Source organism: Convolutriloba macropyga, chromosome 1, assembly GCF_964194025.1.
Source record: "Convolutriloba macropyga chromosome 1, txConMacr16.3, whole genome shotgun sequence".
Lineage (NCBI taxonomy): Eukaryota > Metazoa > Xenacoelomorpha > Acoela > Convolutidae > Convolutriloba > Convolutriloba macropyga.
The window spans coordinates 56,455,015-56,481,354 of record NC_134468.1 but is presented as its reverse complement, the minus strand read 5'-3'; the positions used below and the strand labels follow the sequence as shown (position 1 = coordinate 56,481,354).

General features: G+C 35.5%; 2 protein-coding genes across 4 annotated transcripts in view; both read right to left on the bottom strand.

The window, feature by feature from the left end:
• The window catches only part of LOC142340622 (RUN and FYVE domain-containing protein 2-like), a 208,602-nt gene extending 199,926 nt beyond the window's left edge, over positions 1–8,676 (bottom strand). The window contains exon 1 of one of the 2 annotated variants that reach the window (XM_075391325.1): positions 8,649–8,676. The gene's annotated coding sequence lies outside the window, so the exon portion shown is untranslated. The remainder of the gene's footprint in view (positions 1–8,648) is intronic. The other variant, XM_075391318.1, reaches the window with a different exon arrangement.
• The window catches only part of LOC142340607 (uncharacterized), a 93,871-nt gene that overhangs the window by 19,490 nt on the left and 48,041 nt on the right, over positions 1–26,340 (bottom strand). Inside the window, exons 4-7 of one of the 2 annotated variants that reach the window (XM_075391298.1) lie at positions 13,391–13,607; positions 12,744–12,962; positions 3,690–3,824; positions 1,044–3,323 (exon numbers count right to left, since the gene is read on the bottom strand). In XM_075391298.1, the coding sequence (XP_075247413.1) occupies positions 1,044–3,323; positions 3,690–3,824; positions 12,744–12,962; positions 13,391–13,607 (2,851 nt within the window). The remainder of the gene's footprint in view (positions 1–1,043; positions 3,324–3,689; positions 3,825–12,743; positions 12,963–13,390; positions 13,608–26,340) is intronic. The other variant, XM_075391306.1, reaches the window with a different exon arrangement.

Here is a 26,340-nt window from a genome sequence, read left to right as displayed (position 1 = left end):
AGGCAAGCATGCGTAAAATTCTATAAAACAAAAATACTTCACGTTATAAAGATGTATTCAATGCATGAAACATCAGAGTTAAATTGCCATATGCACTAATCTTTGGGGGGAAAATTCGCTTTAAGATCCAAAATTGAAGAATTGGTTTTTAAAAAGACAAAAATGAATTCAAAAATTGGCAATAAGTGCTCATTTAGAATTTAAAAAGCATTATCAGACTATCAAAAACACTGCGGTATCACTTTCAGAGGTTCACATATAAATACAGCTTCTAGTAAAATCTATTTCTACAAAAAACTGAACTCCAAAAAAATTGGGCGAATTGGACAAAAAAACGGCTAAAATGGTAATCTATATGCTGCATTCTGTCATAAAAGTCATTCGCTGATCGAAGCGCATGATCAAAAAACATCTCTCGCTCAGAAAAGATAGTTCACTGGGTAATTTTAGTCTCTTTCGCTTTTAGGTCAAAACGTTGTCTGAACAAATAGTACTTCCGGTAAAAAAAACCTTAAGAAAACCAATACTCCTCTCCGAGTCGTAAAAACCAAGAGAAGGCCAATAATAGCCCCAGCTATCGCCGTGCGGCTATTAACAAGATTTTGCATTGTGAGTTCAACAGCTTTATGGGTAAGTTAACCAGATTTCACGTAGGACTCAAAGTACAGCTGCTTATGGGAAACTGGAAACTTTTAACTGGATTGGCTCTGAAAGTAAGCTTGTAAGTTAGTTCAGAATTATATCAATTAAACTTCTGTTGATTATGTGTCGATTGATGAAAATCAAAAGAAACCACCAATATTATGTTGACAACAATTGGCTTCAATAACAGGCAGTTTATCATGTAAAATTGCATTTTGTGCGTTTACTCTTCACAATGAGTGTAGCTCCGGTAAGTTTATAGCTTCGCAGATATAAACAAAGAACTTCTGTCCATATCAAACTTGACCGTATATGTTATAACCATTAGAGTGCAGATCGCTTGTTATACCTTCATAACCGATTAATACCTGATAACATCAATTTAACAATATAGTCATAACCTTGCCACGGGACACACTGCCACTTGACACCATTTCTCTCACCTCTTTGATGGGCTGGTACAATCTCCGGTGCACAGTAGATGTCGTACGGTGACAGTTGTCTTTACTAAAGTAAACTGCCAGCTGAAACGCGATCTCTGCCTGCTTGTATTTGAACGGTTCACTGTTGTCTTGGAACATCGATCTTGCTAGCCTCATCATTGCTCTATTCGTCCTCGCGTGTTTGTAACAAACCAAACCTCTGCATAACAAGTTGGGCGATTGGGCCACTAATTTCTTCCACATATCAAGAAGGGTCCAATTGGGCGAAATTAGTGGTACCATCAAATAAACAGGGTTCGTTTCTATCTTCATATCTTTCACCCATTCTTGTATTTTTATTTTCTCATCGCTAGTAATAAAAGTCGGTCCTATTGCACTTTCAAGTAAAGAATTAGCTTTAGCCAACGATTTTTCAGATCTACACTTTTCAAGCAAATCGTAAACAAAATTTTTCGATTCGTTCATTTTTTCAAATGTAGGAACTTCAAACACCTTCGAATTTCCAGCTTCAGGAATTAAATGAATGGATTTACCGCCGTCGTTAATATTAAAAGGCAACCTACCTAAAGGTACAGCCAATGTGCGCTTCCCAGCGTTGGTTTCGACGTTAACTAACTGAAATATTACATTTCCTTGAATAATAGTCGAGAAAGTTGAATTGCTCTCAATGATTGTTCTAATATACGGATTTGTTTCACCAGGAACTATCCCAGTTCCATAATTTTCAATAAAAAACTGCCTCGAAACATCATCAGATGTATCCGATGACTTCGCTTTGATTGGAAATCGTTTGATCAATTCTCTTACTGTTAAATCCTGATCGAACTCATTATATTTTGCTCTGAAAAAGTCGGAAATGTAGTTGTTATTTTCAATTTCATCTACTTTAGCAAATAAAGGCTGTTTGCTATTATCAGATTGTTCCTCTAAGCTTTCAGCTAGAATCTGAAGCCGTTTATTTGGCGATTTTTCAGTATCAGAGGTAAAAATGTCAAAATTCATGTTACCGGCCTCTTCGTCTTCTAGACACTCAATTAGTTCATCTACAGTTTTCTCTTCAAACTCATCAAGTTGGTCCGCCGATGGTAACTCTACATCAAGCATGTCATCATCAATTGCATCCTTAGTTGGAACAGGTAAAACTACACAAGTCGGGAATTGAACAACGTGAGTTCTGACTTCAGGTGGTTTCGGAGGCGAGTGTGTATTAGCGGCAAACTCTTTCACCATTTCCTGAACTGACTCGTCGTTTCTCAACTCGTATAACATATCAAGCTTCTCTTTGAAGCACTCTTCGACGATAGGTTTTCCTTCTTCGATAGACTTGCGTACGCTATTCAAAAATAACTGCGAATTCAAAATGCGCTCTTTGTTTTCGGCTCGTTCACGAGCGGCTGATGTTACTGCTTCTCGAAATTCAGGACTGCTTTTCAATTTCAAAGCATTCCATGCTCCAAGGTAGTCAATTTTAAGCATAGTGATTAGTTGTGACATTAGACCCGCCATTTGTCTATCATTTGGTTCCTTAACAACTTCTCGGTCTAAAAATGAACTCAACGTAAACGTTGTTGAGTGCTTAGGAAGACAACGTTGAAATATAGCTTCATCTAGATTATTTTCAATCTTCTCCAGTCTTGTTGAGCCGTGGAAATTTGGCGGGTAAATAAACTTGGGTAAATTTTTCTTCAATTCTGACTTTAGGAATGACGAATCGATCATATCAGGTTCTAGTAGCTTCAATTTATCTCCCAGTTTCATATACTTTGTTCGAATAGAAAGTAATGGTGCAGGTTTTTTGACGGGCTTCGTTCGCTTTAACGAAGGCTTTTCAGTTTGAGCCTCTTTGCTGAACAAGTTCTTATGCATGTCAATGACTTGATCAGCCATCGACTGTTCTCGCAGACGCTCGGCAGTTCCAGTCATTTTAGCTTTCCTCACAGCAGTTCTATGTTGCACTTCTCTCCCTTGTTTCTCTGAGTCGACTAGGTACCGAAACCGTCTGTAGATCTCTTTCCTTGGTTTCTTGAGGGTCTTCTCAGCAATTATTGCACAGTCATTAGTGGGCCCATGTTTTAACATTAAATCGATCAGGGTTTCATCAGCAGCTTTTGTCCAAGATTCTTTGACGTAAAGTCCACTCAGTTGAAACAAGTATCGTTCACGGCATTGATTGTCTGTTCTCTGGGGAACTTCTCGGCGAATCTTCATCCATTTCCCAATCCCGTGTTTCTCAACAGCCTAAAATAACCACAACATAATTCCGACGCACAAGCAGGAGTGGCTTTAGGTCGCCCATCATTTTACAATCAAAAATATTTAATAATGCTCTCTAATGGCCAAAACATGCTCTAAAATACAATTAATTCACTAAAATAAGAATTTATTATAAATTTAGTTATGCTGAACTTTTTAAGATGCCTTAAAGCTGTATTTGAGTTTCTATTTATGGTTCGACGCTAGTCTTTATCTAATCGATACGACCCTTTAGAGCATTAATTATCGACCCATAAATTTTCCTTCCTGCTGTTTGCCCCTACCTCTAAATAAATTGACTCCACGCGGAAAATTTGGGGTAGCAGTAGTAACTTTGAGATGTGGACTAACTTTGAGCAACAATAGGTCCTCATCCGGTGACCACCTACCCTGGCGGAAGGAGTTGTTTGTCATCTTGCGCACCTTGTCATGGCACTCGACTGGTGACCGCGACTCAAATAAGTCCGCAATCTTGCACCATGAGATCTGAAACAGACAATGCCATCAAATTATGCTTTTTGCCTCATTAGCTGGTTAACTTCAAAAACTAAAAAATCATAAATTTATTGTCAGACGTGGTATCATTTAAGTTGTGTTCATAGACACAAATGAGAGCAGCACATGCCACTGTTATGATACTAGATACGCGGAGCACATTTAATAATTTTGTTTCTGCGTAATTGCAGCGGGGCAATTTAGGCTTTTAGAGAGAGAGAGAGGGAGTTAATTTATCCCGGCCCATAAATCAAATGTACAAAGAAGGATAATCAAAACACGACATAGATCACAATCAAACATCGAAAAATAAAAGCATTTGATATATCCAACAAACAAATTGTAAATTTATTCAAGATTATTTTAGGCTGGGAAAGGACGCGCAACGAGGTCCTTAGACCTTCTTTCCAGCGTGCCCCGTAATACAAACGTAAGAGTGGATAAACTTATTTATTTTTTTTTTATTTTTTTTTTCAATTTAATATTCTTGCCATTTTGTAAATGATTTCTTTTTTAGCAACCTTTTAACTGCTCGAACTTATTGCTCCACCAGAGCCCGAAGATAAGTACTTTAACTACATCGAATTGAAACTTGTTTACAGTAGAGAGCAACGTTGCAAGTTAAAAATTGTTGTGTTTTGTCAAATGTTCCTATGAAGGAGGAAAAAGTGACAAAAACTGTCTTTAGAAATTGAAAAAAGTGATTTTTGACAGCAGAAATCGAGTCGCGGTGCCTTCTACGAAGGCACCGCACGAAATTTTGCTTATAATTTTCAATTATTTTCAAAGAATTTCCAGGAGTTGCAGGGATGTGACAAATTATCCAGAAAATACATTTCGAACGAGATCATAATTCCCTTGTAATTGTAAAAAAATTGTAAATAACAAAGCAACAGGTATATAGTGATCGCTTAATTTTATAGTTGCAAAATAATCTTTGTCAGCTCTGTATTGCCAAGCATATAATTGTCTTTTATTCTATGAACAAGGTTGTTGAATATATCTTTATTCATCATGCATAGTTGCGGTACGACATTATTTTGGCGAAGTATATTGAATAGCTTTGCGCCACGATATTTCAGCGAAACCCTTTGAAACTTATTTTTAGCAGCCGGCATAGCCATAACTCCAGTTGAAGATCTCCTGGTTAAATACGCATCTTGATTTTTAAAAGCGAAGATATTATTGAGATACGATTCTGAATGAAGTGATAGCACTGATCGAAGTACAAACTTTAAGAGCTCATAAACGTACAGCTCATGCACGGTAAGTACACCGTGTTTCAACAAAAGAGGAGATATGCTATCCTTAAACCGTTTGAAGAAAATTAGTCGGAAAATTTTCCTTTGTAATTTTTCGATATCGCAAAGATTTGAAAAACTTGTGCAGCCATATATCAAGACTCCATACTGAATAAGTGGCTTGACATTAGCCTCATAATAACGTATTAAAGTACTTCGTGGTACATAATGTCTCAACTTTGAAATGATACCACTATGCTTCGTTAGTTTAACCACCACTGTATTAATATGATCTCTGAACTGCAGCTTATAATCAATATATAATCCTAGATAGCGACAACAATTATCAATTTTAATAGTAGAATCATTTATGGATATACCAATGTTTGAGATAGAATTAGAACTAGAGGCACCTGTAATCGAGAAATTTACTTGTGATGTTTTTTTAAGGTTTAGTGTCAGCTTATTAACGCGTAACCATCGAGATAACGATTCTAAGTCATCTTTCAATTCCGAAATTGAACATTCAAGGGCGCTTACGTTCGTATCGTCGGCAAATTGGTAAACGTCCGCTTTTTTACAAGCTTCCGAGAGGTCGTTCACGTATATGAGAAACAGGAGCGGTCCTAATACTGAACCTTCCGGGACGCCATAATTTAATTCACGCCAATCCGATGAAAAACCATTACAAACGGTACGTTGCGAGCGACCGGTTACAAAACTAAGAATCCAATTTCTAGCATTGCCACATATTCCGTAACGAGTCAATTTCTTCCCTAAGATGCCATGATCAATAGTGTCGAAAGCTTTCTTTAGGTCCAAAAAAACTGAACTGGTAACTGTTCTTGATTTATAATTCTCTCGCAACCGCTCAGTGAGTTCTGCAATCGCATCAATCGTTGAATGCTTTTTCCTAAATCCAAATTGTTTTGAATAGAGAAGCTGGAAATGTTCTAGGTACTGATAGATGCGATTGTACATTATCCTTTCAAAAATTTTACTAAATACAATGAGCAATGATATGGGTCGATAATTATTAATATCTGCTTTACTATCCCCTTTATACAGCGGAATTACTTGGGCTCGTTTTAGGTCTGTCGGAAAAATACCCGTCTTAAAAGAATTATTTATAAGTTCAGTTAGAATTGGCGCTAAACTCTCGCTGCAGCTTTTCACAACTAGGTTGCATATATCATCTAAACCCGAAGAAGTTTTATTATCGAGGTTGTCAATCGCCTCTCTGACTTCTAATGGCTTTGTTGGAAACAGCCATAAACAAAAAGACTGTTCGTTCGCTTCCGAGCGATCGCCTATATCTGAATTCGTGCTATCGTCCTCCGAGTTAGTGGTGGTGTGATTCCTATTCAATTCTACAGCAATATTGCTGAAGTAATCATTCAAAATTTTAGCAATTTCTGATTTAGATTGCACTATCTCTTCAGTACTTAGCTTTATCTGTTCAATTTTAATCTGCTTTCTTTCTGATTTTCCTTGCAATTCATTTAATAATTTATATGTTTGTTTAGGATCATTGATACAGCGTTCAAATCTTTTGCGATAATAATTTCTCTTAAGCTTCTTTAATGCTTTCTCAACTTTTAATCTCGCCCCTTTAAAATTCCTTAAATCTGATGATCGACTAGTTCGTTTCCATTTCCGATGCAAATAGTTCCTCTTAGAAATTAGATTCTTCAAATAATTATTTACGTATTTAGGCTTGGAACATTGATTTGATTTAAATTCTTTATAGGGAGCAAATTTATCAATCAATTCAATGAAAATTTTATGGCAGGTGTTGAAATCCGATGGAATAGTTTGAAACTGCTTAGCGACTATCGATTGAAGTTCTTGAATTCTATATTTATCATTTAAATAAGATAAATCGCGTGCTCTTGATATCGTGTCATTCGTTTTTCTAAAATCATTATGACTTAAAGTTAGTAAAATTGGATAGTGATCGGTAATGTTTTGTTCAGTAAGAATATCGAGAACTAAATGATTGAAACCCTTTGCTATAGCGTGATCTAATCAAGTATTTGAAATATTCCCAACTAATGTTATTTGGCCATGTATAATCTCAAAACCATTTGACTCTATAGCTGATAAATACTTTGATGATGCATTGCTTTTTTTCAAAGTATCAATATTCATATCACCCATTATTATTACTGGCATTAAAGATTGAAATGAACCAAGAACTTCATCAAGTCGCTCAATGAATTCCATTTTATTCGATCTTGGTGGGTTGTAAACAACAATAAGCACAAAATATAAGCCTTAGTGGAAAACTTTTACAGCAATGCTTTCCTCTAGATTAATATCTAGCTCTCCCAGTACATCAAAACCATCTTTACATTGAATCATCACACCACCACCACGTGATTTGCGGTTTCGACTTAGAACGGTGTTGTATCCGGAAAGCTTAAAACAATAGGGTGCGTCAGCGTCCGTTAACCAAGTCTCTGTTAGTGCGAGAATGCTAGGAGTATTATTAAAGCTTAATAAAAGTGCCTCTAGTTCTTCGTGATGTTTCTTAAGTGACCTGATGTTCAAGTGCAGCACCGATAGGTATTTAATCTCGAAAAGTATTTTCAACAATGAAACCCTGGTTATCATCAATATCTACAGCACACGATTTATGGTCAGGTGAATTTTTCAACAAACCAAGCACATAATCTTTCAACATATCGGGGTTTTCCGCATGGTCACGTAATTCATTCAGGAGCGATGAGTACTTATCATCTTTTGGAGTTATTTCTCGTCGTCTCGTTACGCCTCTTCTTTGTGTAGGGTGGAACGACATAGGCGGTGGATTGGACGCAAATGTTGTTGTCGCTTGCATGAGACAGTCAGCTGGTAGTTGTGGAGCACTTGGTTGTTGAGATACTAGTCGAGTGTTCTTACGCTTTGATGCAAACTTAGTTAGCTTATCGACGTCCTGTTTCGTTTTGACTTCGATATAGTCCTTTCTGTGGCCATTAGGTACTTCCAGTTTAACCACACAATTGTTCGTTGAAACTTTCAGGTTTTTCTCTACCGTGGCGTACTTGAGGACTTCTCTATCTTTCTCGGGTAAACATTCTTTCGTTTGAATGTATTTGTTGTTTGACTTGTTAGTTATTCCGTAGAGCAACGACTGAGATCTCCAGATGTAGTTTTTATCTTCGAAATAGACAAATTTGATGATAACCGAAAATTGACCAGCTATTGCGCTCCTTAGAAAATGACAGGCTTTGATCCCAGCATGGGTGAGATGGGCGTTGAATACGTTGTTAATAAACTGTAACACTTGCTCTTGGATACTGTCCGCCGAATGCGATGCATATGGGAAATTGTTAAAGATTAAACAATCTTTGCGGCTATATCGTTCCAATTGTAGGACTCTGTCTGATAATTCATTCACGCAGTTTGTAAGATGCACAATTTGGGTGTCTTTCAAAGTCAGTTGTTTTTTTTATTTCAGAAACCTCGTTGGTGAGTAGCTCCAGGACACTTGCACATTGTGGATTTCCATGTTTCATGTCATTCACGGCTCTTTCAATGTTGTCCATGGCAGTCCTCTGCATTCAACTCTATTTAATAAGTTTATCACAACAATTAGGCTAACCTTGTTGTGGTCCGAGGTTTTATCACAACAATCTGCCAGCTATGTTTAATAAATTTTAGTCCGAGGTGCATTAACAGTAGCTTATTCTCAGCAGTCCTTTTCCACAATTTTCGAGGTCAAGGTGGAATTCTCATCGTGATCACAGGTTTTTATCACACTGGTGGTGTATGTCTCATCTTTAAACCTGTGATGTCTTCTGTATCAAGAGCTTTAACAGTGTCATGTACTAATGCAGACAGGAAATAAATTTAACCATCTCAAAAAAAACAACCCACTATACGTCAGTCGAACTGCTCCCAACCGACAGGCGGTGAATCAATTTTTCCTCATATTGGCCGGGTAGGAGATACAATGTAGCAAGAAGCTTAAAGTGATGGAATTAGAGCTTATTATAAACTACTACTAGAATTTAATATGAAACTATTTTTGGCATCAAAATAGCGGTTTAAATTCTGCTTTAGAGCAATTTATGTAATGGTTACGTGACTCTGCTTGAAGTCACTAAGAACTTCTGGCTTTTATCGAGAACCGCGAAGCAGATCGAGATATTAAGTCAGAATTTCGAAGTGACTTCTGCATAGTCACGTAACCATGCTTAAACCACGAAACGCGCACGTTTTAAAATGTCCAAAGTCAACCGAAGTCAACTTCTGGCTAAGTAGCAACTTCTGGCAGTGCAGACTTTCGGCATTTTAAAATGTGCACGTGAGTGTTTTAAATTATGTAAAATCAAACAGTCAAGGGTGAACAAGTATCATGAAAAGTCAACGAGAAGTGTTTTTTGTTTAATTTTGATTTTACAAGTCTTCAACAACGCAGGCCAGAGTTTGGTTACTCATAATGTTTCCAAATGCTGGCTCCCTTTAAGTTTTGTATTTCTCATGTTTAAAAGTATTCGTTAAAATTCTTCAATTTCATTGTCACGAAAAAATTTGTAATGATTACAAGTGATTTACTGAATATGAACCTTTAAACATAGCCGGCAGATTGCCAGAAAACAGCCGCCGTTGACGTGCTCGATGCACATCGGGCTTGAAACAGAAAAAGAAAAAGATAAACTGACCAAATTTTTTCTATTTTCTTTTCAGTGTCAAAAAGTGTTCTAATTCGGCGTGCAGCTTAGGTCGGATTACAAAACTATTCTTAATTCAAGCATTAAATTGAAAACTAATAAGCTTAATACCAATGTCAGCTAGCAAACACTAATGAACTTTCAGAACCTAATTCTCAAGGACTTAATGACCGGGATTTATCGGTTTATCCCGTTTCTTTTAATTTTGCACTTTTGACCTTGGCTGTTTTCACTATCAATGCACAAATCATTGAGTGAATGGGTTTAAAAACCATTCAGTTTAAACAGTAAGTTTAGTCAGAAGTCAAACGTGAAAGTCGTGACTTAAGTAAAACGAAAAACGCTATCAAAAGGTAAAGTGAATCAAAAAACATAGCAGGACAAGTCCTGAAATACAATTCAAAGAATTGAATGAAGCACTTAGAAGTAACCTACCTGATCAGCAGCTCAATTGAACAATGCCAGCCAAAACACAAACAAAATCATCTCAAACTTGAGAAACTAAAACAATCAAACAAACTAAACAAAAATACACCCATTGCTAAAACTCCTAAGGTTTTAACCCTAAGGCAAAATTTGATCCCCTTATAAAAAACTATTTCAAAAATATGTTCAAAACCAATTTTTGTTTGTCAAATCGGTTCAGTATTATATCTGCGAGACCTGAAAAAAATTCATTGGCCCTTATAGATTAACTCAAAAATGACCGAAAATTTTTTTGAAAATGAAATTAATTGCAAATTTTAATTTTAATGTTGCTGAAAATCGTAATATTACTATCTTCAGAATCATTTCTGTGTCTCTAGAGGCTACCCAGTAACACAAGTCTAAGCCTTAAAAAATTCATTGGCTCAAAGATCGATAGGCAATAACTTTAAAAGATTTCAAATTCCAAAACATAGCTGGCAGATTACCAGAAAATAGCCGCAACTGCTTCGTAGATCTGCAGTCTCAAAAAACAGTAAGACAGACCAAAAACAATTCGTCTTTTCATTGAAGGCTGATCTGTTATATTTTTATTAAAAATCGGTATAAGTTTTTGCTGCCTCTGTTAGCTGCTCTCAAATAACCTTCATTTAGAGTGAGGCACACCCATTTGACATTATCTCTTTGAATTAAAGAAAATAGAAGTCAATTTCAAAGTGAGGAAGTCATTTTTGAGAGTGAGGTAAGTCAAGTGTGACCAAAATTTTAATCACGCGATTGAACAAAAAAACTCGCTCCACTAAGAGCGAAAAATGAAGTCACACACGCACTTCAGTTGAAATTGCATGAACGAATGAACAAAAAGCAGATTTGAAGTGGTTAAGACGTCATATGGTCGTAACAAAAATCGCAACGACGAAATAAAAAAACCAAGAGAAGGCCAATAATAGCCCCAGCCATCGCTGTGCGGCTATTAAAAAACCAAAATTCGGTCAATTAAAATGTTGAAAACCATTCAATTTCCCCTAGCAACTATTTAATAACACATGACCAAACGCCTGGATGAGGTTATCTGGCTACTGAGACAAGAAAAACTGAATAAGACAATTGTTTTGAAAAAACCTGACAAAATTCGCAAATGTTTTCAAAACCTTCTTAAAATTCGAAAGGTTAAATTGTTGAAAACAAATCCATTGAAACTAACAACCATGCAGTAAATTTTTTATCAGACCACGGAATACGAATGGACAAATATCAAAAACTGACAAAAACTTTAGGAAAACTTTAGACATTAAAATGTTAAACACCAATCCATTGTAACTAGAAACTATGCAGTGCCCTACTATCAACCGTTAAAGAGATTCCCTGGCCCCTGAAGCTGGAAAAACTCAAAAAAAATGACAAAAATTTTCAAAAAACTTGAAAAAACTTGCAAAACTTAGTATCATTTAGCTTGTTTAAATGTTTGTAGTACCAAAACATATAGCTCATAAAATGGTCATAACAAGAAAATTTTGTCTCGCAAAAAACCTTCATCAACTTTTAAAATTTTCAACCAAAAAAACTAACAAAAAACTTAAAATCACAAACAAACATTAAAATTGCACCATTTTGAGCCCAAAAACTCCTAAAAAAAACCTTTTAACCTTTAATTAAGGCCTTCCCTGCGCTTGCACCACTCTAAGCACTTGAAAAACTACTAAATCCCACTTTGGGCCTCTAATAAAACTTAATGCCCGCTGGGCTTTACCTGTTTATCCTGTTTTGAAAAATCAAATTCATTGAAAAATGTTTGAACACATCTTAAAAAATAACACAGCGACCCAATACAATTCAAATTCTTTGAATTATAAAAAAAGGAGTGCGCCTAAATAATATCCGTTTGAGTCTGACGGCGGCTATTAGTAATCCATCAAAACTCAAATTACATTTTCAATTTGCATCAGCTGATGAGCACTACCTTTCGAACCTCAGTTATTTTAAGCGTCATAATTACAGTCGTTTTAGAATTGCTTGTTCGTAATTAACTAAGATCTTAAATGCCATTAATTAAAAATTTAGAGTGAACAATGACTAAAAATTCTCAGATTTTTATAAAATTTTCGGATTTTTTACCGTCTTAAATTAAAAGTTAGTGTCATTAAAATGGCGCTAATATTTTGAAGTCACTTAAATGACAAAAATGAGTAAAATTTTTGAATCGATAAAAAAATTCTTGAAATTTTATAATGGATTTGAGATCTAGACGATAAAATCTGGAAAATGATATAACATTACAAAAATGCGCGCGGGATGCTCTAAAAATTGAAATCAGTCTTCAAAAACTTTTCATTTTACACGCGACCTTTCGAAGTATGTAAGATTTTTTTCCAGAATTCTTTTTACCATATCAACCATGAGTTCACAGCGAGCGTGAGCACTTAAAAACGATATGACAAATTTCAGAAAAACGGCATGATAAATATCATAGAAGTATTCCGAGTCATAACAAATCTAATAATTCCCTTTAAAATAATTTGATTTAAATTGTTAAAATTTTATGATTTCCTTGTGCTGATGATTACCTTGTGCTGAAATTGGAATGTATTCACAGCTCTCCTTAGCAACCTTAGCTCCTGCTGGCTCCAGCCTCTCGTCGAAAACAACTTGCTCATGTAGTTTTGGAAACAGTCGAAAGCAGTACGTCTGTTCCCATGTAGAATAGCCACTTGCTTCCAATTTATATGTCGCCTTGAGTTTTTGCTCTGAGGTTCACTGTTGGTTAGCACAAAGGGTTGCTTAGCCTGAAAATAAAATTAATAAATGAAAAATGTATAGTTTAATATTGAAAGCAGACTGTATCCTCGTATATCGTCATTATGCATATCTTCATATCCTCTCAGATACCAAACAATGATCATGCAACCTGAAGTAATGGTAGCATAAACTTCTTATTTCCCTCAAGGTTTTCTTTCACGCGTTTTTAATAGTGTCGACCCACAAAACAGCAGATGCAAATTAAAACAAATTTTATATATGCAGCAACGGCGTGTCAATTGAAGTTCACGTTATTTGCACCACATCATATTTGCTGAAAAGTTAGCATAATTATAATACAACAAAACGGACCCAAAATTGGAGTGGCTGACTGCCCAGTTTTCAAGGCAAAGTATGAAACTGACAAAAATGGCCCAATTTCAGATCCGGGACATAAAATACACATTAATTTTACCTGGTGTAGTTCAACAGTCTTCAGCAGCAACTTGGACTCATCAGTGCTCCAGGTGTCCTTATTCACAGAAGGGTGCAGAAAGTTCTGCCAGTGCAGCTTGCAGTCATCTGGATCTCTCTGGTTTGAGAAAAGATGCATCGAGATATAGACCCAGTCGATGTCTGGTCTCTGTCGAGCACCCAGCACTATTTCATCCTTCGGAGGTTTCTCTTTTAAGCTAAAACATTTTTTTTAAATCTCAAGTGCTTAAAATCCAGGCCAGGCATTATAAAACATTAGCCTCCTTTTAATAATCGAAATTAGAAAGACAAAACAGACACGGTAGACAGGAAAAAACATCTGGCTTCATGCCTGACTAAAACTTGTTTGCTTCTTAGACAAGTAATTTTCGAAAAATACGCTTCAATTTAATGATCGCGGGTCTTGCCATTTTATCAGGTTTAATAACCAAACTTTTCGCCACAAATACCAAAAATCTTTATGAAATTACAGAGCACTAATTACTATAATTCTTCAGCAGAAAAATAGCTTATTGAATAGCTCAGCAGCTATTAAATACTAAAAAACCTCAGAATTCCCAGCTGAACTGCTGATAGCTACTGTTTTCAAATGAAATGCTCTTATAGCATATATTACCGAAACATTTTCTACGGATTCCTGGCAATAAAGCAAAATCTTGAAACAAAACAGATTAAAACCGTCGAAACTTAAGAACAAGATATGGCACGAACTCAGTTATTCGCCAATGCGTGCATAAATGTAATAAATTACCGCAATATCGTTGGTCAGCAAAAAAAGCTGAAAGATTTCCTTGACTCTCAACTTGAGCACATCCCTTTAAATGGCAAACTGGGTGAATTAAACAAGTTTTTACTACTATTAGGAACAGCTCAACATAATTATTATTATATATACATTTTTATTCGATTTTGGACATAAAATAAAATAAATCAATCCTTGGATAATTTCTAGATTTTTTAAAACTCAACTACCTTCAACGTTTTGGATATAATCTAATTTATTAGGTTCCACAAAAGAACACATTTAAAAGTTTCGGAGTATTCAAACAGGACCAACGGTGGTTGAGCGCAAAAACCGAAAATTCGGTCAATCGTCGTGTCAATCGAGCAAAAACAAAACTAGACTTACGTGAAAAACCGATTCCGAAGAAAGAAATACTTGAGACGTTTTAAAGTAATCAATCAGCACAATCAAAAACGAATAGAAACAAAGTCCGCAAAAATTGACAAGTAGAAGAAAGGGACATGTAGAAAAAATGACAAACAGAAAAAAGGGTTTTTTGAATTTATTAAGTTCGACAACGTCAGCCCCCACCAATTTTGCTGAAAACAACTGAGGGATTACGACGTACAAGGACAACACAAACGAAGAATGGAAAAACCAAATTTTACGAATGTCATTGAAAATAAGTGGCATGAAAGCAAAATGAAACACGCAACAAAAATTTGAAATCTTTAAGACTTATTAAAAATCACAATTTTTGAGAACAAGGCTTTTCAAAGTCGTCAAAGAATGAAGTTTTGAACTGAAGAGAAAAACGTTTACTCAAATATGCCTTATAAAAGAGCCAATGATACCAAATGTTAATGATACCAAGTGACAGAACAAAAAAAGGAGCAAGTAAAACCTGATAATTTTTAAAAGCAAGTGCTGTCAAAATTGTCAAAACCAAAAAAACATTTGAAGTGATCAAAATCTGCTCATAAGGGAGCCACTTAGAGCTTTCCGCAATGAGACTAATTGGAAGAACAAAAAAAAGAAGTACAAAAGATATTAAAATTCGAAAATCGAACAAACTACGCATTATTAGAACACGTGTATCACTTTCAGAAGTATTATTACAGAGAATAAAGAGGAAAACCGGAAAATAAAAGTCAAATTTCCGCACATGAAAAACCGAAAATTTATTTAAACACCACTGTCTCATTTCATTTTCAAAGCAATTTATAGTATCGCGCATTTAAACTACTCATTTTTCGCTCTTCTTACTACTCCGGTGTAATTAAAATCACAAACCCAAATTGACTTCTCGTTGACAAGAACAATTGGGAACAATTGACCTGAATTGTAAAAAAAAGAGAGCGCCGAAAGATTAGCCGTTGAGAGGCTGACGGCGATTATTAAAAACCAATATATCTGTTAAAAATCAACTTTCTTAGTTCATTTCACTCATTTCACGCAGTTGACCCTTGCACATAAAAACCTTGAAACCATTCAGTCCTCTAAAATTACCTTATCAAAGTCAATTTCCCTTTCTAAAATCATTTGAGGTCAGTCAAATAAAATAGAAGTATTTAATATAATTCAGCAACGAAATGTATGCTAATTAAAGTAACAAATGACATCACGCACATAAAAGCAGCTAAAGAGCGGTAAGAACGGGCAATCAAACCAGCTTTGCGGCGGTAAAAAAAATGTAAAATGAGTGTCATACAACGAGACAGAGAAAAACAAAGATCCCTGAAACATGACTAAGCTCAGCTTACAGCTTCGCAGCTACCATAAAGAACCAGAACAACAAACGAAAATAGCTGAACAATTTTTACCAAGCTCTCTCTCTAAGTTGTGACTTCACAGAACTGTTCACAAAATTTTTTGATGTCGCAACTGGGTTGTGACTAGCGACGCGCTAATTAGACCAGGAAGGCAAAAAAGAGTAAATCTGTACAGAAAAAGCAATTGTTTTTCATCAAAAACCCGCCTATCGGACATTCTAGGGTCTCCTTTTATAAACAAAGCATAACTGAATCGACAAAAATTGACAAGTAGAAGAAAAGGACATGTAGAAAAAATGACAGAAAAAAGGGTTTTTTGAATTTATTAAGTTCGACAACGTCAGCCCCCACCAATTTTGCTGAAAACAACTGAGGGATTACGACGTACAAGGACAACACAAACGAAAAATGGAAAAACCAAATTTTACGAATGTCATTGAAAATAAGTGGCATGAAAGCAAAATGAAACACGCAACAAAAATTTGAAATCTTTAAGACTTATCAAAAATCACAATTTTTGAGAACAAGGCTTTTCAAAGTCGTCAAAGAATGAAGTTTTGAACTGAAGAGAAAAACGTTTACTCAAATATGCCTTATAAAAGAGCCAATGATACCAAATGTTAATGATACCAAGTGACAGAACAAAAAAAGGAGCAAGTAAAACCTGATAATTTTTAAAAGCAAGTGCTGCCAAAATTGTCAAAACCGAAAAAACATTTGAAGTGATCAAAATCTGCTCATAAGGGCGCCACTTAGAGCTTTCCGCAATGAGACTAATTGGAAGAAAAAAGAAGTACAAAAGATATTAAAATTCGAAAATCGAACAAACTACGCATTATTAGAACACGTGTATCACTTTCAGAAATATTATTACAGAGAATAAAGAGGAAAACCGGAAAATAAAAGTCAGATTTCCGCACATGAAAAACCGAAAATTTGTTTAAACACCACTGTCTCATTTCATTTTCAAAGCAATTTATAGTATCGCGCATTTAAACTACTCATTTTTCGCTCTTCTTACTACTCCGGTGTAATTAAAATCACAAACCCAAATTGACTTCTCGTTGACCAGAACAATTGGGAACAATTGACCTGAATTGTAAAAAAAAGAGAGCGCCGAAATATTAGCCGTTGAGAGGCTGACGGCGATTATTAAAAACCAATATATCTGTTAAAAATCAACTTTCTTAGTTCATTTCACTCATTTCACGCAGTTGACCCTTGCACATAAAAACCTTGAAACCATTCAGTCCTTTAAAATTACCTTATCAAAGTCAATTTCCCTTTCTAAAATCATTTGAGGTCAGTCAAATAAAATAAAAGTATTTAATATAATTCAGCAACGAAATGTATGCTAATTAGCGTAACAAATGACATCACGCACATAAAAGCAGCTAAAGAGCGGTAAGAACGGGCAATCAAACCAGCTTTGCGGCGGTAAAAAAAATGTAAAATGAGCGTCATACAACGAGACAGAGAAAAATAAAGATCCCTGAAACATGACTAAGCTCAGCTTACAGCTTCGCAGCTACCATAAAGAACCAGAACAACAAACGAAAATAGCTGAACAATTTTTACCAAGCTCTCTCTCTAAGTTGTGACTTCACAGAACTGTTCACAAAATTTTCTGATGTCGCAACTGGGTTGTGACTAGCGACACGCTAATTAGACCAGGAAGGCAAAAAAGAGTAAATCTGTACAGAAAAAGCAATTGTTTTTCATCAAAAACCCGCCTATCGGACATTCTAGGGTCTCCTTTTATAAACAAAGCATAACTGAATCGACAAAAATTGACAAGTAGAAGAAAGGGACATGTAGAAAAAATGACAAACAGAAAAAAGGGTTTTTTGAATTTATTAAGTTCGACAACGTCAGCTCCCACCAATTTTGCTGAAAACAACTGAGGGATTACGACGTACAAGGACAACACAAATGAAGAATGGAAAAACCAACTTTTACGAATGTCATTGAAAATAAGTGGCATGAAAGCAAAATGAAACACGCAACAAAAATTTGAAATCTTTAAGACTTATTAAAAATCACAATTTTTGAGAACAAGGCTTTTCAAAGTCGTCAAAGAATGAAGTTTTGAACTGAAGAGAAAAACGTTTACTCAAATATGCCTTATAAAAGAGCCAATGATACCAAATGTTAATGATACCAAGTGACAGAACAAAAAAAGGAGCAAGTAAAACCTGATAATTTTTAAAAGCAAGTGCTGTCAAAATTGTCAAAACCAAAAAAACATTTGAAGTGATCAAAATCTGCTCATAAGGGAGCCACTTAGAGCTTTCCGCAATGAGACTAATTCGAAGAACAAAAAAAAAAGAAGTACAAAGGATATTAAAATTCGAAAATCGAACAAACTACGCATTATTAGAACACGTGTATCACTTTCAGAAGTATTATTACAGAGAATAAAGAGGAAAACCGGAAAATAAAAGTCAGATTTCCGCACATGAAAAACCGAAAATTTGTTTAAACACCACTGTCTCATTTCATTTTCAAAGCAATTTATAGTATCGCGCATTTAAACTACTCATTTTTCGCTCTTCTTACTACTCCGGTTTAATTAAAATCACAAACCCAAATTGACTTCTCGTTGACCAGAACAATTGGGAGCAATTGACCTGAATTGTAAAAAAAGAGAGCGCCGAAATATTAGCCGTTGAGAGGCTGACGGCGATTATTAAAAACCAATATATCTGTTCAAAAACAACTTTCTTAGTTCATTTCACTCATTTCACGCAGTTGACCCTTGCACATAAAAACCTTGAAACCCTTCAGTCCTCTAAAATTACCTTATCAAAGTCAATTTCCCTTTCTAAAATCATTTGAGGTCAGTCAAATAAAATAAAAGTATTTAATATAATTCAGCAACGAAATGTATGCTAATTAGCGTAACAAATGACATCACGCACATAAAAGCAGCTAAAGAGCGGTAAGAACGGGCAATCAAACCAGCTTTGCGGCGGTAAAAAAAAATGTAAAATGAGCGTCATACAACGAGACAGAGAAAAACAAAGATCCCTGAAACATGACTAAGCTCAGCTTACAGCTTCGCAGCTACCATAAAGAATCAGAACAACAAACGAAAATAGCTGAACAATTTTTACCAAGCTCTCTCTCTCTAAGTTGTGACTTCACAGAACTGTTCACAAAATTTTCTGATGTCGCAACCGGGTTGTGACTAGCGACACGCTAATTAGACCAGGAAGGCAAAAAAGAGTAAATCTGTACAGAAAAAGCAATTGTTTTTCATCAAAAACCCGCCTATCGGACATTCTAGGGTCTCCTTTTATAAACAAAGCATAACTGAATCGACAAAAATTGACAAGTAGAAGAAAGGGACATGTAGAAAAAATGACAAACAGAAAAAAGGGTTTTTTGAATTTATTAAGTTCGACAACGTCAGCCCCCACCAATTTTGCTGAAAACAACTGAGGGATTACGACGTACAAGGACAACACAAACGAAGAATGGAAAAACCAAATTTTACGAATGTCATTGAAAATAAGTGGCATGAAAGCAAAATGAAACACGCAACAAAAATTTGAAATCTTTAAGACTTATTAAAAATCACAACTTTTGAGAACAAGGCTTTTCAAAGTCGTCAAAGAATGAAGTTTTGAACTGAAGAGAAAAACGTTTACTCAAATATGCCTTATAAAAGAGCCAATGATACCAAATGTTAATGATACCAAGTGACAGAACAAAAAAAGGAGCAAGTAAAACCTGATAATTTTTAAAAGCAAGTGCTGTCAAAATTGTCAAAACCAAAAAAACATTTGAAGTGATCAAAATCTGCTCATAAGGGAGCCACTTAGAGCTTTCCGCAATGAGACTAATTCGAAGAACAAAAAAAAGAAGTACAAAAGATATTAAAATTCGAAAATCGAACAAACTACGCATTATTAGAACACGTGTATCACTTTCAGAAGTATTATTACAGAGAATAAAGAGGAAAACCGGAAAATAAAAGTCAGATTTCCGCACATGAAAAACCGAAAATTTGTTTAAACACCACTGTCTCATTTCATTTTCAAAGCAATTTATAGTATCGCGCATTTAAACTACTCATTTTTCGCTCTTCTTACTACTCCGGTGTAATTAAAATCACAAACCCAAATTGACTTCTCGTTGACCAGAACAATTGGGAACAATTGACCTGAATTGTAAAAAAAGAGAGCGCCGAAATATTAGCCGTTGAGAGGCTGACGGCGATCATTAAAAACCAATATATCTGTTAAAAATCAACTTTCTTAGTTCATTTCACTCATTTCACGCAGTTGACCCTTGCACATAAAAACCTTGAAACCATTCAGTCCTCTAAAATTACCTTATCAAAGTCAATTTCCCTTTCTAAAATCATTTGAGGTCAGTCAAATAAAATAAAAGTATTTAATATAATTCAGCAACGAAATGTATGCTAATTAGCGTAACAAATGACATCACGCACATAAAAGCAGCTAAAGAGCGGTAAGAACGGGCAATCAAACCAGCTTTGCGGCGGTAAAAAAAATGTAAAATGAGCGTCATACAACGAGACAGAGAAAAACAAAGATCCCTGAAACATGACTAAGCTCAGCTTACAGCTTCGCAGCTACCATAAAGAACCAGAACAACAAACGAAAATAGCTGAACAATTTTTACCAAGCTCTCTCTCTAAGTTGTGACTTCACAGAACTGTTCACAAAATTTTCTGATGTCGCAACTGGGTTGTGACTAGCGACACGCTAATTAGACCAGGAAGGCAAAAAAGAGTAAATCTGTACAGAAAAAGCAATTGTTTTTCATCAAAAACCCGCCTATCGGACATTCTAGGGTCTCCTTTTATAAACAAAGCATAACTGAATAACGTCGGGCAAATACCTCAATAAACTGACGAACGCTTGGCTTCGTCAGTATCTGTTTGCGGCTTAGGGAGGCTATCTTTAGCTATACTGAGGGGTGGGATGGAGCGGGGGATGGGAGCGAGGACGAGTGTGCGTCATTATGAGTGGAGGGTGATGAATTAGGTGGGGGAGGTGAGTGATTGTAAAATGGGGGTGTGGCTAGGTCTTTGTGTTTCGAAAGGGGCGTGTCGTGAGAGTCAAACTCTAAGAACCGCCATTTCATACCAGCTTATGTTATCAATAATACTAAAATACGGCTTTGAAAATCTGAAGGTAAACATAAATTTCAATCCTTTAGCAGAAATTTTGCACAATTAATTTTTTCGCTATCTTTCAAAACCCGGCTTGATGAAAACCACTACTCTATCCATCCTTCGCTCTTCCATTTTTTATCGTATATAGGCCAATTTGGAATACATCAAGCTAATTTGGACACAGAAAACTAATTTGTAGAAACTGATGAAATTCACCAACTGTCCCGCCGTTAATAAATCACCCATATATATCACAAAACGCCCTATCAATACCAAAATCGCTCAAATTCAAAGTAAAGAAGTCATTTTTGAGAGTGAGGTAAGTCACCTGTGAGCGAAAATTTGCTCACGCAAATGAACAAAAAAACTCGCTCCACTAAGAGTGAAAAATGACGTCAAGCACGCAATTCAGTTGAAATTGCATAAACGAATAAACAACAATTGCATAAACAAAATCAGATTTGAAGTGATTCTGACGTCATATGTTTGTAACAAAAATCTTGACAACGAAATAAAAAAAGAGAAGGCCAATAATAGCCTCAGCTATCGCTTCGCGGCTATTAAAAAAAGAATTCGTGATTTTAAAGTAACGGTTAAAACTAATTAATATGATTATTTTCATGCAATTTATATTATGTTAAATTTCTTTTTTAAGCTATGCTCAATACTACACAGCGTGATATTATATAATAAATTACGCTACAACCAGCCATAGTAGTTAGAATCAGAATTTTTGGGATATCGATATTTACGGAAATTTGTTATTAACTGTTTGTGGACTTTGATGAGCAAATTTTCTTTAAACTCAAATTCATCAGACTGCGAAAAAATGATACCGGCGTGGAGAAAATTAATCCCACACTCATTAATACAAATAATTCAAAAAAGGAAGTTACAAGTTTTTGTATGAATTAAAGAATAATTGGAGCACGATTACCGCGTTGAATAACTGAGAAGCTCTCAAAAACCGGAAAAAATCCAACATTTTTGGGCAAAAACGAACGAAGAAATGTGAATGTTGAGATTTTGTGCCACCTATAACTTCTGGCGCTGTACTGATTCTTCGCGTTTATTCGGTCATTCTGTTCCAATAAATATTTAAATTACTCAACAAAATTGCATCTCTTCAAATACTTTCAGGCAACACCAAATCGAACAACTATCGCACATTGCTGCATACGTAAACGCAAACAAACCGAAGCAAAAGCACAAAAACCATTGTGAAAAATTATAACTTTTCAGACGTGTTCTTCTGTCTTAAAAAGTGGATCAGACAGTCAACAAAACCCCAGATCCTAGATCCGCAAGTATAAACAGAAACTCTAAATCAGAAAATTCCTATTTCCAAGATTGTCTTTTAAGAAACCCAAATAAAAATAATTTATGACAACATTGATGTCATGTGTATTTAGATTCATCACAAGATACATTAACTTTGTTGGAGTCAATGACAGACGAAGCAAAATGCAAAAATTGCAAAAAATTTGCAAAAATTGACTAGGCAAAAAATAATTGTGGAAGTCAGTGGCGTCAAATTAAAAAGTCGTCACGATTACGAGTCAAAACCCACAACATATCACACAACGTAAAGCCATAAATTACTTTTTACCAGTTCTAATGATTGGAAAAGCGACAACAGAACTACAAATGAAGGCAAGATTCACAAATTCGCTTAAACCTTTCAAAAACAAATGGCATCTCAGTGAATAATGACGTATGCTAAAAGTTGGAGCGAAAAAAGACTAAAATTACGCAGCACTAGAAGAAGAATCAGAATTCATTGTTGGTTTTAAGAATAAGCGATAAGACCACAAGAAAAACAAAAACACTGACAGACCAAAAAATAAACTTCTATTTTTCCAAAAGCATGTAAAACTTCAAAATGATAGCCATGAACTCAAGAGACTATTTATATTCACCTATTACTAATCATCAACCGGTAAAATCGTCAATTAGTGAGATTTTAGGATAAAACAGGTATACAATACAAACAAAATAAAATTCAGTTTTTCAGTAATCGCAAACAAAAATTCAGCAATTCTTTTTGAAAACCAACAGCAAAAATGTTTAGCTTGTTAACTTAGGTTAAGCTTGAAAAAAAAACAGAAATAAACTAAAACTAATATTATTTAAGGCATACTAAAACTAATATTATTTAAGGCATACTAAGATTAATTAAGGCATACTTAGCAATCGATGATATTTCACATTCAGGAGACTAAGAGAAAAGACAAAAAATTGATCAACAAAAACCCGTAGACGTCAAAAACTAAAGACTAGATATTTCTTGAAAACAATGAAATCCAGTCATAGAAAAAATTAGCTTTGAGTTGAAACAATGAAATCCGTTAAAACATGTCATATTAGAATCCTATGATCCTTGTCACTAATGAGATTAAATGATAAGATAGCTGTTACTGAGTAAACTAAATGAGCAATGCACTATTTAAATCTATCCAGCGAGAAAGTTTATTACGTAATTTCTTAACCATTTAACATCTAATATGCATAGAAAGCTCAGAAAAAAACCGTTTAACATAATTTTCGCTAAGCCTACTAATATACTAAATCGATTGCGCTCTTTTTAGGCTTAATATTTTTATGTTTCGAAAACGTATCGGTGACCAATCTGAGCTCAGACAAAATACCTGCTAACAAATACAGCTAGATTTGCCGGACCATTCAGATGTGCTTTTGCCTTGATGTATCGTAGAAAGAAGTTGTCTTTATCGTGGTTAGCTTATAGAATAAACGTTATCGAAAGAGTGTTATCACCTTTACATTGGTACCGCGAACTGGGTAAATTTCTTCAGATGTCAGCTTTAGTCGAATTTCAGCCGTCGCTTTAAGGTGATGCTTAAAACGAAGCTACAGTTGGAGTAGTTAACTGTATGTTACTTGGTTACTTCTGAACCACTTGACTTACGATCCACGAGTTTATTTAAAATTATAATGACTAAATTGGATTTGTTACCACAGTAAAAGCCTCGTTATGAAAAGTCCGATACTTTAACAAATCCATTACTTTAATCAGCCAATGTGCTGTCTTTGTTGAACAAAACCGAAATGCGACGCGAATCCGTGCGTGTATCAGTGAAATTTTTAGTTTACTAGGGGGTTAAGTAAAGGCTGCCTTGTCCTTAATCTTCGATCCTAAGCAACTTTCAAATAAAATTCGATTTACCCGATCAACGACAGCAATTTTGTTTACCCAATCAACGACAGCAAGTTTGCAATTGAGCTCTGGACTTCCTTGCTGAATGCGAAAATGGTTCATTATTTTAATGAAAGGAGTCGCAAAAAGAAACGGAATAGTCAGCCAATCTGTTGATGTGGTGAATACCCAAGACGTTGCATCAAGAAGGACGGAAGATCAGAGTTTTTCAGATGTGGCCAAAGCAGGAATCTTGATTCATCTGAAGGAAAAAATTCTGCACAAAAAACTGTAAGATTCACCCAAGTCTGAACTTTTTAGTTGAAGTAATAAATTAATACAACCGGCAAATCTAGAAACCCCACTCATTTTTTTTTGTTTCATTTCCTCTAATCCGGTATTTTGAATCTCCCGGTAACCGATAACCTATCGCCTATAATTTTTTGAGTTTAAAAACATCAATTCTGATAAATTTTGGTAAAAAATGCTAAAATTGTATTATTGCCATATATCTCGCTGAATTTGGTTTTTAGAAGGCTATAAACGTCTTAAGTCGCGCGAAGCAAAAAAAAAGTTTGAAAAAATTGACCAAATTTGAAAATTGGGAAAAAATCTACCCGATCATTCTAGCATACTTATATAGTAGTTAGATAGATTAAAATGTTGTAAAAACAAGTTTGGTCAAGTTTTTCAAACTTCACAAAAAAGATCAGGTAACTGATTTTTTTCCTCAAATAAAAGCTTATTCTTGGAAACTCGTGAAAATTGCGCATTAAAAATCAAAGCTCACATCAGTTATGTGGTTAAAACATTATATGGTTTTCAAATTAGCTGCAAGTTCACTTCATCACGCCATAAAAACTGCGCCTCAAGTAACACAAAATCGTTACAAACGTAACATTTACGCATTACCGGGTTTAAGTTTCAACCCTAACGCTTTGAAAGTCCGAAAAACAGCGCAGTTCCAGTTGAGTCATTTCATTCATGATAAGAAGCGCCTAGTTATATGGCATGATGTAGTGAACAATTCGCTTTCACGTCATCGAAGCAACAACAATAAGCCTTTAACACCTTCGCAGCTTATTGAAGTGCTTGAAAAGTATCAGGAGCGCATAGAAGCTATAGTGTATTGCCCCAGAGAGGGAACTCTTGATATTTACAATCAGCTCAAGCGTAGTACTCTAGTTACCATCCATTTAGTGAAAGACATTGTGTCTAAACGTAAACAGAAAGATCTTAGTTTACTTAAAGAGTACAGAGCATTACACCAAAGGCCTGCGCTTGAGCTGAAAACACTCACTATAGTCTTAGCTCATAAGAACAACCTCCGGTCCTTGATAACACGCTCCCGACCAAAGAAACTTTCAAAGCGCCGTCGTAAAACGCTTCGCACCCGTCATGCGTTCGAGGAGGCGGAACTCACACAAGCCTTTGATAACCTGAATGTCACTTAGTCTTGCGCTGTTGTGGGAGTCTACCCGCTGACTGGCGGTGTGACTTAGTTAACTCACGAGTTACGGGTTAGTTTGTGGTTGGTTCTTTCCGATAGCGCTTTACTAAACGTTTCGCTCTCCCCATTCTTCGAGTTTCACAACCGTCCGCTTTCCGCAGGTTATCTGGTTTCATTTTCCGCTTCCGTACTTTTGTTTCCGTGTCACTTTGCTTCCTTCTATCCCCCGTTTATTTGTTGTATGATGTAGTATGTTGAGTTCTCCTGTAGTAAAATTTCTTTCTGCTAGTATGCTGGTTTGTTGTTTAGTCTCGTTCCTTGCTAGGGTGTGACTTAAGTTCATTCTGGAGTTACGGCTGGTTTGTTTCGTGACTTTCAACACACTTGTTTGCTAGCAATTTGTTATAGCTTTATTAATTTTTGTAGTATGCCTTTTTGTTGTCTGGGTATGGTGGTTTGCTAGGGTGTGACTTAAGTTTGTTCTGGAGTTACGGCTAGTAAATTTCCTGACCTTTTCGACTTTTGGTTATACTACATCGTTGCCGTAAATTGTTTCATCTCTGATGTTTTGATGCCGTAGATAAAGCCCCATAATGTTTTGTGCTAGGTTACCTGACAGTAGCTTCTCTCCGTCTTTCTAGGGTGTGACGTGAGTTTATTCTGGAGTTACGGCTAGTTTGT